The 12,494-nt window shown below is 37.7% G+C and overlaps 1 protein-coding gene across 7 annotated transcripts in view; it reads right to left on the bottom strand.

Annotated features, from left to right (window-relative positions):
• SPTAN1 (spectrin alpha, non-erythrocytic 1) overlaps positions 1-12,494 on the bottom strand; it is a 53,266-nt gene that overhangs the window by 14,148 nt on the left and 26,624 nt on the right. For 4 of the 7 annotated variants that reach the window (XM_075519724.1, XM_075519723.1, XM_075519727.1 and 1 more), the window contains 14 exons: positions 12,175-12,234; positions 9,704-9,902; positions 8,352-8,456; positions 7,548-7,571; positions 7,171-7,206; positions 5,256-5,303; positions 4,888-4,979; positions 4,351-4,495; positions 4,051-4,232; positions 3,775-3,874; positions 3,440-3,637; positions 3,175-3,321; positions 2,521-2,624; positions 2,221-2,383 (listed from right to left, as the gene is read on the bottom strand). In XM_075519724.1, coding sequence (XP_075375839.1) covers positions 2,221-2,383; positions 2,521-2,624; positions 3,175-3,321; positions 3,440-3,637; positions 3,775-3,874; positions 4,051-4,232; positions 4,351-4,495; positions 4,888-4,979; positions 5,256-5,303; positions 7,171-7,206; positions 7,548-7,571; positions 8,352-8,456; positions 9,704-9,902; positions 12,175-12,234 — 1,603 coding nt within the window. The remainder of the gene's footprint in view (positions 1-2,220; positions 2,384-2,520; positions 2,625-3,174; positions 3,322-3,439; positions 3,638-3,774; positions 3,875-4,050; positions 4,233-4,350; positions 4,496-4,887; positions 4,980-5,255; positions 5,304-7,170; positions 7,207-7,547; positions 7,572-8,351; positions 8,457-9,703; positions 9,903-12,174; positions 12,235-12,494) is intronic. The other 3 variants (XM_075519725.1, XM_075519729.1, XM_075519728.1) reach the window with 1 other exon arrangement.

The following is a 12,494-nucleotide window of genomic DNA, read 5'->3' as shown; positions in this document are numbered from 1 at the left end:
GCTCCTAAATTGTTCTCATGGGCCGAGAGGAGAGCGCAAGAGTTATCTACATACAGAAAGAGGTTTCGATATAGCCTGATCTAAAGAAGTTCTATCTCTCAGTAAGATTGCTCACTCAAATAGTAACTCTCATTAATCTGAGCAACCATCAAGCTTTGACCTAGCAAAACTGTCCATGAGCTGATACATACAACGCAGGCAACATCTTCTGCATTTTACAGATGCCCATGCAACATTCCTTGCACTAAGCTTAGCTGTTCCTCAAGTAAAGCCTTCTCATTTTCAGTGCCATCACCTTTGAAGAGCAGCAATTATACATATCCTAAGCAGAAGCACAGTAGATCATCCTTTCTACCCCTATAGTAATTTCACAAATTTTTATTTCCTGTCCTAATCTATAGCTAATTAAGAGAAATCACTGCTGCAGCTGCTTTCTGCACAGTTTTGATATTAGTCAAAGTCATACGTGACCACATTATATATTAAAATCATGAATGAACAACCATAAACTCTGTAAAAATAACTGTAAATTATTTGTTGAAAAAGTTTCTCTGCTGAGTTGAGAGCACCATGAGAACAATAGGAGCCTTGGTGTGGGAGGAATTATGCAGTTCTCTCCCATGTATACATGATCCATCCACCCACCAGGAAGATAACAATAGCACAAAAATGACAACACAGAATTTACAAGTATTAACTGGAAATGCTAGTAACATTGGACATGGGTATACAGCGCCCTGAGAGAATTGGAATGAAAGGAAATGTTAGACTAAAAATAAAAGATGAAAAATACTATAGCGCTGGCATGAGAAATTCTGCATGAACTGCTTTATTTTGGGAACTGTTAATCCTGAACGCTGAGAATATAAAAACATATCCTTCAAAGCTATATTTCCAACACGTAAAATTCAATTAAAAAGCTGCCAATTGCATATCTCCTTATAATTACCATGATAACAAATCCAAGACAAGCCTTTTTGGTTTAATATAAAATTCTAATTTTTTCAACTAATATAAAAAATAAAAATTTAATGTACCACAGCCTAAAGTGACAAACAATTCTTTCCTTTCTTACTCTAGTTAGCTTTCCCTTTCTTTGTTCTGTCTTCTCCTTCCACATATCCTCATTTTACTCCACTTCTTGGATTCTTGCAAGTCCTGTCAGCTTTCCATCTGGCACATATCTTTTTCTAGAGTGTTCTTTCTATATTGTTCCCTTCTATGCTACTGCTGCAAGAACTAAGCCATCTAGGTCTATCATTTTATTGAATCCTCCATCTTCAGTGTTTGATTCTACAAACGCAAGCTAACAGAGTTGGCATTATGTGTCGTGTTAAATCATCACTGCTCTAGATCCAGACAGGAGGATGACAGGCCCAATAGCCAAATTTCTGAAAAAGGAGGATAGAAATCCATTTTTCTATGGGCTAACTCCTAAAATACCCCAAACTACATCACTAATGCACCACAAATTAAACAGATCATGCAGAACACCTGCAAAACAAATGCATGAATAAATGATGCTGAATAGGCATTAACAAAAAAGCCACACCCATAACACAAAGATCAGTAGCTGTACCTGGATGTAGGTCAAGAACTAATAGAAAACAAAGAGATTGCATGAACTGATGGATGGAGCAACAGACTGCAACCAGACCTTGTGCTCACACATAAGCTATACAAAGAAAACTAATTCACATACCAGGGCTAGTCCAAACTACTTACCAGCAGTTTGGAAAGCTATAAAACAAATTGAGAGAAGTAGTTCAGTGCATTCATACTACTTCATAAACCAGTATTAAAATGTAAGAGGTAACTTTAATGAATTATTCCTTAATACTGAAAAATAAATGAGACTTCACGTTTTAGAACGTAAGACAGAGATGAGACCCAAGAACTCAATTTCTTATTTGATTAGCTAGATGCTGGGAGAAAGACAGAATAGCTACTCAGGGGTTTCTTCAGGAAACTTGCTGCTGCAGATACCACATATCTTATTAATTAGATGCATCAATAATTACTAAGTGAGTTCTATTTTGGGTCTCCTTTCATGCATAATGTAACTTCCATTTTCTCCTTGTTAAATGGAGACCATGTCCAACGTGGTGTATAATTCCATTATCACTGAACAAGAATTCCTGAGTGTATGTTTTCAAACCAGAGTATGCTTTGCAAAATTAAAAATTGTATTTTGATTTTTGAGCTGAAAATCATATTCACCTGGATATTTGTGGGATCCTTATATGATTCATCACTGGCAGTTTGGAGCTTTTCACTGATCCAAGCTTCTATTTCATCCACATCACGACTGAACTGCTGGAGTGTCTGAGATTCTCCTAGCTTCGATCTCTTTTCAATCATTTGAGCTTTCAGACGAAGCCACCTGTATGCAATTAAATACATATGTTGAATGAAAAACTAGGACTGCACATGGCATCACGTTTAACAGCTAGAAAACGTTGCCAAAGAGCATTCTCTTTCAGTCAGTATCTACGTCCCACCTAACAGGGCAATACTGACCTGTCCAGAACCTCATTGCGTCTGTTAGCAATGACTCCTTTTGCGTAATGATCAGCAGAGATCAACTGGTCGGCAAAAGACTGTAAGACAGCAATTTTCTCTTCCTATTAAAAACAGAAGCCATAAATTAGAACTGTGGTTCCTTAAAGTCAAGCGATGAGCAGGGTCTGGAATGGAACAAGACTTTTTTTTTTTCTTCTTTATATATACATTTTGTAAATGTGACTCTATGAAGGAAGTCTATCTTCTACAGGACTGGAGAGTTCAAATTCAGACATCTTTCACCTGTGGCATTTAGGAAAAGAATATCTTTTGGACTTTAAGCTAGAGCAGTATGATCTCTCAATAAAAGTAGGCAGCTTTCTGTTGCAAGAAACTGAAAATACACCTTTTTCTGTTGTAAAAAAAGAAAAAAAATCATTTCAAATCAGTAAGAGATTTACACAAATACTTGCCACTATTCCTACACTGTTTGTAGGCAGTGAAATACATCCCTATCTGCATTAGCCGCTTCTAAACTTCTGCAACAGATCCCAAATGGCTGAATATTTAGAGCTGAACTTTAGAAGCCATACAGGGTAGTAACTTCTTTTGCTAATAATCTGCATAAGAAAAACTAAACTATTTCCCCCTTACTTCAGCTGCACTCCTCACCTGGACGTTGATTGCCTTATCAAAATCTTCATGTTTCTTGATGAGTGCCTCCACACTGTCTAAAGAGTCTCCTTTATCTTCTGTATTTAGGAAAGCCTCTCGGGCAGCCATCCAGTTTTCAGCTTGTTCACAGTCCCGATGAAACAGCTAGGGAGAAGAAACTCCAAAGCATAAGACAGACAAAGAGCACTGCTCATCACTATGAAAAAATAAACTTTCTTATGAAAGGAGGAATTATTTTTCTTTTTAAAAATCAACAAAGTACCTGTAGCTCTAGGCACTGGTCTAGCATCATTCTGCGCTGGACCCAGGCCTTCTCTAGGTCTGTCCGTTCTTGATCTAGAATATCCAGTTTCTCCTTGATCTCTGGGCTGGCATAGTGTCCATGAGCCAGAAGTTGTTGTCCAAACTGTTCAAATGCCTGGAAAGTGCCAGCCCTTGCATCTATTTCAGTGCGGTGCTCCTGCAAGGTACAGAGATGTGTTATTAAATAAATAGATGGCAGAGCTGGACAGATCTATTTTTGGAACTCTAAATGGAAAGTGTCAGAAAAAAAATATTGTTGATGTTTACGATACACACTTATCATCTTTCACATACCTGGTGCCTTTCCAATAAAGCTTCAGCTCCAGTCACATCCTTTGCAAGTTCATCTGAGGAGACCAGGCCCCGGATTCCATTGATCCAAGACATAAGGTCCCTGTGAACACACATTAATAGAGAATTTTTCCGTCCCTCTATTGAAACAAGTCAGAACAGGAAAGACAGTCCTTTTTTGAACCCTCCCCAGAAATATTCCTGTGGGACAATAATCCATATATACTTCACTAATAATAAACCAGACAGAAACTGGGGGGAGGGGAACAGCATCTTTACCTGAAGTCACTGAGGAAGCGCTGCAGGTCATGAGAATCTCCAAGCTTCTCTTTGCGCTGGTCAGCACGTTTTCCCAGACTATTCCAAGCCTGATTCAACTCAGTACATTTTTCTTGGAGATCTTCAGCAGATTCTGGATGCGACTGGATCAGACGCTGGGCAGTTTCACCAAGAGAATTCACCTAGAATTAAGAGAAAGGGAAATAAGCACAATGAAGACAAAAATAACCTTTTCTATAGTTCAATCATTTCTGCTAGATAAAAAGAAAGCTTTTGGTTTTGTCCTCTTCACCACCTCACCTTGTCTCCAAGAGCTGCCAAGTCTCTCTCAAAGCCTTCATGTTTGCGCTGCAGAGCCTGCACACTGGCCAAGTCATGTCCATAATTGTCTGTATTTAATGCTTGATTCTTCTCCTCTATCCATTCTTTTGTTTCATCAGCATCTCTGATTTGAGTGAAGGGAAGGCAAAAAGAGAATTAAAATGGAGGTCATACTAGGATCTCTGATACCTAGCAGGTCACTGATTTCCAGAGAAGGTCAAGTAGTTGATTGTTTTATTACATTATTTCCCAAAACGACACAAGCGAACTTTGGCAAAATAGGACAGTAGTCCAGATCTCCCAAGCCCACAGCAATCCCACGCTTTTATGTTAACAAGTCTTTCTTTTTCTAGGAAGAATATAAAGAATTCTTCTGGACCACCAGTGGTCCAACTTCCACTGAGCGAGCTGAGGGTTGAAGTATGATTTGTTTGGAATAGGTCCCACCGTGTTTTAGAACTCTTACAGACAAAGTATTTTACTGAATTAGGACCAAATATGATACAAACACCCCACCTGTGGAATCTCTGAACTTCATGAGCACTGCCCAACAGCTGGCTTCGCTCCTCTGCTAACTGCTGCAGAGACCTCCAGCGTTCATTCAGTTCCTGCAAAACAAACAAACAAAAAATCCCACTGATACTGCAGACCATTATTGATGTAAGACCAGATATTTTTGTAAGACCAGATATCTTACGTTATTGATGTAAGACCATTATTGCAGACCAGATATTGATGTAACCTGAGAAGCAAGTGCTGTATATATGTCAATAAGTTCATTCAAAAGGGTTTATAAAGAACAATGAAAGACAAAGACTATGGAAAGGGAAGGTGAAACAACGTTCTCAGCTTTTAAAGCAGCTCGGGAAAAGTTGTATTATTACCTTGATCGAGTTAAAGGTTGCCACTGTGTGTACCATCAAACGTGCAGACTGTATGAAAAGGAAGGGGAAAAAAAAAAGTAGCATTAAAGTTAACTCTAACCAATCATAGCCAAAAATCAGACTGAAAAAAAAAACCACCTTAGAAATCCATAATGACTTAGCCCTGGTCAAAAATACAGACTTTGTCAAATACAACACTACACAATGCAGGAAGAGAGAAACACCCTAGATTTTAAAGGTTTCAATGAGAACTGTTGAAGTCTTTAATTTTTATATACTTCTTCAGAACAGTGTTTTGAATACGCTGTTGTTTAAGATGAGAGAGAGAAGCAAACAGTAAGAAAATCAATGCAAGTAAATTACAAAAGCAACTAAGAATAGTTAGTTGCAACATCCCAGGTATTATAGGTCAGAGTAAGAATAGTTAGAAATGTACAAGTGAGTACTATGATGTTAGTGTAAACTGAAACAAACAATAATAGTCTTAATAAGTACAGAAAAGAGAAAATGTAAAGTCAACATTCAATAAGTGAATTAAAAAACCAAAACAAAACCAAACACAAAAAAAACCCCAAACAAAAAACAAATCCCCAAAACAAACCCAATGGGGGCAGAAAAAATAATCACCCAAATGGTTTAACTCTTGGCTGAGTTTTTGGCAAAATCAGCTTAGCAGTTAATTCAGATATTTCTAGAACATTATCAAGATTGCTGAAGGCTAATTAGAAGAACAACCACCAGTTCCCTGCAACATGCAATCTACTCTTCTGACAACGACGGGTTACTTGCAAAGTTCATCCCTTTGCAGATATACACAGAGAAGAACTTACAGTTTGCTAAGTTACTATGAGACTCTTAGGATTCAACGTGTGTACGATCTGTGCAAAAAATCACCAATTCCTGTTGACATGGCTGCATTTTCTACAATGCTGTCAAAATATTGTATACTTATCTGGTTTCCCACGTTCACACAACTTAAAAGATGTACAAGCAGCTTTAAGCTTAAGAGGGTGCATGTGAGACATGAAATATGGGAATGAAATACTAGAGAAAGGCACAATGTTGGAAAATGTCAAAAATATTCAAGATATTTTTGTGCATCAGCAGGTGCCAGCTATTCCATTGTAAGCCACTAATGAATGGAGAAAGGCTTCTTTAACTATTGTAGAAAATGAGCTAGAGGTGAATAAAAAAGATACTGCTATACACATACAACATATTCCTTGACTAAAGGAATATTGACATAAATGGCTTTGACTTTCAGGAATAAAAACATTTCTTTCTGCTGGCTACGTAAAAAAAGAACTCATGCTAAGTGAACAGGCACTATTTCGCATCTAGTGGCCACGTAATACCTAAAAACATTGGTATAAAAACTGGAATCAGTCTTATAGTACAAGCTCAACACAAAATGGAGTTTTGCAGCAGAGAGGTAAAAAACAGACTGTCAGCAATTTCTGTGGCTAGAGCAATTCTGTTGGAAACCTAATCTCAGTTATTCTCATAATCATACCTGCGAATAGAGAGCTGACATAGTCACTTGACTTTGCCTAGATGGCTTTTATTTTTAAAACAGAGTAGTACCTATACGACATCTTTATATACTGAGATAATCTGTATGCAAATATATGAAGGTGAATTTCTGCTGAATGCTCAACAAATTTTTGTAACATGCTTGTTGAAGTAAACAAGCAAAGTGAAATGAAAGTCACTAACCCTAAATCAATAGCAATCCAAACACTAGCTGAGACTAGGACACCATTAAAATCATGTTGCCAACAGTCTTTATAAAAAAGGGGAGGAAATAAAAAACAAGAAAAAAGGGCATGTGAGAAGGTGTATGGTCTAAAAAAGATGATGTGCTGTAGTTTTTGTTTTACTTTCCTGTTGTGTGCTACTAAGTAATGACACCTACCTTCCAAGGAGAGGCTGTCTTAGAATCAGTTTCATCCTGTTTGAAAATGTGAAGAAACAGCTTTAAATAGGAAGCAAAATCTAAAACTATCAGAATATACTAAAAATCTTTGAAAGTTCTCCATGTTCAATCCTTTGCGGAGCACATCAATTTTTACAAGTATTTGCGTCATTTTCGGTTATCCTGCTCTGCATTGATTTGTGGTGTGGGGTAAGACACTCGGGAAATAAATGGATCAAAGATAAGATAATCTTTTTATGTCCATTCAAAGTCATTATTGAGTTCCTTCATGGAAATGGACTACAATTATGGCTGAACTTCTACTTGTACATCCCAAACCTGTTATAATTGCCACACCAGCTCAGAAATTAACTTACCCTGGGCATCATACCATAGACTTCCTGCAAAGGAAAAAGGACAAATTTGTTATTTTCTAACAGAAATAAAGTTTTTACTGTTTTTGAGAAAGGGAAGATAGCAGGAGATATGCTTCCATCCTTCTTCTACAAAGTAGTTACCAGCACGTCATTAAGCCAAATAGTGCTCGCACAACCTAAACGTGTAGCAGAAATGGGAGTTTGACTACTCAACCATCTACTGCAACACATCATCTTCGAGCTCAGAAAATAAACAAGCTGCTTCAATACTGTGTTGGCACCAGATAGAATTATTTACAGAAATAGCACAAGTATGTGAAAAGCTTGAAAAAAAATAGGTATGTTACTAAAAAAAAACAGAACAGAAAACCCACAAAATCCCTCCAACTGTAAGTTGAGCTCTATTTTATTTCTTTTCCCCTAGCATTCCTCACCATTTTTCCTGCAAAGAAATGAAGGCTGAAATTTCAAACTTATATGAAGTAAAGCTAATGCATGGATTCTCCATGACTTTTAATACTATCTTAAAGACTTTCCATTCCTAAAAAAAGGAAAAGAAAAAAGCTCTAGATGGTGCAATTTGCTATAGCACTATTTAAAAAGAAACAATTCAAAGGGTACCCTTGTGATGGCCACACTACAGAACAGGAATTAAGGATCTCTGGTTAGAGTATTATCAGACCAGAGAGCAAAAATGAACAACTAGAATATTGCAATGACACACAAAGTGGAAAACAGGCAAAAGAAAGGAAGAAAGTCTTTTGCTTCTCAAGAGGATTAGACTGAGTCAGAAAAAAAGTGGACCTGTTGCTGTACTGCTTGCACTTCATCTGCCATCAACCCTTCTGACTCCAGGTCATTCGCAACTTTGTTTATGTCCTTCAGACGTGACTCGTTAGCTTTTAAATCCTGCACAGAACAGTAAAATATCACAGCATTAACATTCACACAAGCAAAACATGCGGAACAAGTTGGCATACCAGGGGTGCCAAAAAGTACATGGTTTGTAAACAGCAGGAATTCGGAACACTTGACCTTTACAGTTACCAGTGCATATACAATGCATGAGAGTCTATGCCAAGAAATCCCAGCTGCCGGCGCCAAGCATTAATGGAATAAAGAAACGCACTATCAGAGTTTTCCGTACACAAAGTTAATTAACACTCAGGAATGGAATACGCTTTTAAACTGTCAGGTATACAATGTTACTAACATGAAGATCAAAAGCTATCATCCATATTACTGCATGAATAAGCTAAAAGGCCAACTTAAAAAGTAATTTTACTAAAGACACATACATGCTTCCAACCAGACTGACAGAGAGCTTTCTATAAAGCAGAAAGGGAACCTGGTTAAAAAAGTAGTAGCAGAGGACTTGCACTTTAAATTTAATAGGTGACATTTTCATCTCAACCATCAGCTTATTTTTGAAGAACCCAAATCCAGCAACTGCTATCATCTTCTCACCTACAGTATTAAGTTGGCTCAAATTGTTTGTTAGCCAACTTGCAAGCTGTAAACGTGATAATGTCCACAAACTGTTGAATCACTGTCTTTTCCAATGTGTAAGGTCAGGCATCTTTGCATTTCAGTGCTCAGTATCTTACCAAAGTAGACACAATAAATATATCTGCCCAAGCAATTCTTTCACACCTCATGCAAAGAAAAAAAAAAAGTTTAACTAGTGTTGCAAAAATTGGGAGAAAAAATAAAACTGAAAGGCTACCAGCATTTTGAAGTAGAGAATTATTTTTCCATATCTTGGGAAACACTCTACAGACGGAAACTAAAATGCATCTTTCCTTTCAACAAAAAGGAAGAGGAATAGCTTAACTGAAGGTTATGCTTTACACAAAACGAACTTCCTCCAAAGCTTGGCAGGTTCTGTATTTGAATGTGCTGAAAGAGAGTTTCAGTTCTCTGGGAGCTTGTAGCAACCTGGAGACTGTAACCAAACTGAAGACTTTGAGTGTGGGATTCTCTCTATCCTCACAAAACAAAATAAAAAAATGCATATCTACCTTTTTATTTCCAATCAAAGCTATGTTTCCTTCTCAGCTATGCTTGGCTATGAAAAATTATCATGGACATATGATCAGAAAGCCTGAGGGGAGAGACCAAAACTAACACACACATTATGCAGCATTACAACATACCTTCTGAAAATCATCAAATTTCTTCTGTAGCACCTCCACCTGCTCCAGATCAGCACCCACTTCCTCATTTGTGAGTGCAGCTTCCTTCTCATTGATCCACTGTTGAAGCTCATTAGCTTCACGGAAAAGCATAAATTTTTTGCAGCTTTTTTCTAGCATGCCTTTACGTTTTTCTCCCAGCTCAAGAAGAGAGTGATACCTGCAACAAGCAGAAAAGGAAAGCAGGGCACAGTCAGACTGAACTGAGCAGAGTCACAGTAATTTACCAAGTACTGGTGTCACGAAAGATGTGGGAAATCCCTGCAGTCTACACACTGTTCTTCTACAGAACGATCTATTTCTACACAATTAGGTAAATGTAAACTGTACATGTTTCTCCTCTACGTGGATATGCACACCAAAATGAGATCTCCCACATGCAATGCTTCACTGGGCAAAAACAAACCCAAATCACAGCTTAGGTCAGGCTAGGCTCTTAAGCTACAGCAGCACTGCAGTGCAGGAATGACTCCATAGGGTCTTACCTTCTGAGAAGTATTTTCCTATAGTACATCAAGTTTGCCATTGGATTATTAAAATCCGCTAGCTTCCCAGCTACTGGACATAAATGTCTTACCTAGCCATTATTCAGTGCAAAATCTGCTGATGTTTAAGAAAAAGGTGTTATTTCTTTGATAATACAACCATATTCAACTGGGAAATCCACGAAACTCATTTTACATCTGTTTTTATAACTGTGGAATTCCCAACAACATCAGTTAAATTACTCCTTGTTTACATTAGAATAAATGCAAAGTAAAATCTCTAAAATGTTTAAATTGGTTTGAACAGGCAAATAAACCTTGAAAGACCAGCCATTTATTTAAAACCACACGAAAACTGATGTATCCTATTTGATTCCTGGTAACCAACTAGACACAGACGATCCTACAAGACCTTTCCCAAGCTATTGCTGAAAAAAGCCAACAGAAGTTTTACAGTCATTGATACTGAATTACAGATCTCTTTAGCAATGCATAATGCCTGTTTTTAAAGAACATGCATTCAGAAAAGCCAGGCCCTTAACACCCATTCTTACTGTTACCTTATTTTAAGTATTCCAGAAGATGAGATATTCTAGCTGCATCTGGATGGCTTTTTTTATATCCTGAATCAGATTGCACATCGGTCTACTGCAGTGATCAACAGCAGCAACTGATTCTCATTATTAAGCCATGAGGATATCCATTTTGATGTTATTAAACCAAATAATTTAAGACACTGCTGAGATACCTGCAGGGGCCTCAGATGGGGAAAGGGAAGCCTTACAATGTTTTCATTTCCCACCCTGGAGCACACAGGCAAATACTGAGCAATTACACCTCCCAACTTGAAGAGTTCAATGACGTAGCTTTTTCCTAACCAACAACTCAGAGGTGACAAAGTCTGTTGAAGAAAATCCTTGACACCCTGGGCTGTAATGTCTATACATCAAACTGATAATCAACTCCTTCCAAATAATCAAAGTCCTTCCATGGAAGCAGAGGCATTGTGGTTTCCCATCTATCCTGGTTTAAGGCTGGATAGAAAGGAACTAAGAATCTTTCGTATGAGGTTCAAATGGAAACATTCTACCCTGACTTGAGGAAAACACTGTTTTGAAGCCTGCCCCGAATGCAGATGTTTGCCTCAGGATACAATTTTAGGTATTAAATACTTGCGAAGCTCATAGAGGATCTGGGGCAAAATTCCTTTAGAAACAGACCTTCCCTCAAAGTTGCTTGGCAACACTTCAGAGATTAACATAACAGTTTCACTTTTGATTTGCAAGAAATATATTCTCTATGAAAAGAAAGTCAGGCACAGCCAATGAACACTATTACTTTGGGTCTCCCAGCAACCTTCAAGAACATAATGCAAACTTGGTAGTTTTCCAGGAGACTTGAATACAAGTTTGAAAATTATGTTAATGTTATAATTAAAAAGAAAAATCATCCTATATAAACTAATGCTTTTTGACTACCCAGCATGAATGTTACTTTAACTATGATAACCCCACCTTTCCAAAACTCCAAGGTATTCATATGTGACATAATACTTGGTTTATATATTTTAAATATATTTATATATACAAGCTAGTATTTCTATCTGCACCTCAGAAAATGCCAGATATTCTTTTTAAAGAAAACAGTCTAGATATCACTAAAGCCTCATTTGGTAAGCAAAATCAGCATAATGGAAAATAACACCATTAACCAATTTAGCAGCGCAGAGGTGACCAACAAGATAAGCAGCTGGCTGGATGGCTGGCTATAAAGAACACATGAAACACATACCACGACACTCATCTAAACTAAAATAATTCACATTGCAGGAATGGCTTCCTTCATGTCTCTTTGGAGCAGCTTTCCCAAAGAAAGAAACAAACAAAAGGAGAATGAACAGTGACAGTATGGAGACAGCATGGTTTAGAAAGGGCTAATCCTACTCACAGTTCTTCGACCTGTTTCATACGCAGAGATACACTGCCGACTTCCTTAGTTATGAGAGTCCTGCACAGACAGAGGGAGCACAGCAAATGCATGCAAAAAATTAGTCAGATTAACAAACATAATGAAAGCAGCAGCTCCATCCATGGGTTGTCTGTGGTAGGAGATGGTTAAGAGTTCACATTTAAATGGAGAAAGTTAGGTGTCATTCAGAAGCAAACAAAGCAAATCAGACCAGGAGTACAATTCACATAAGGAAACCTCAGCAGTACAGTTGAACTCTCTCTATAAGGTCTCCTCATTTCCTGATCACTGTGCCATGT

Source organism: Mycteria americana, chromosome 17 (assembly GCF_035582795.1).
Source record: "Mycteria americana isolate JAX WOST 10 ecotype Jacksonville Zoo and Gardens chromosome 17, USCA_MyAme_1.0, whole genome shotgun sequence".
In the NCBI taxonomy this organism is placed as follows: Eukaryota; Metazoa; Chordata; class Aves; order Ciconiiformes; family Ciconiidae; genus Mycteria; species Mycteria americana.
This window is presented reverse-complemented; position numbering and strand designations above follow the sequence as displayed.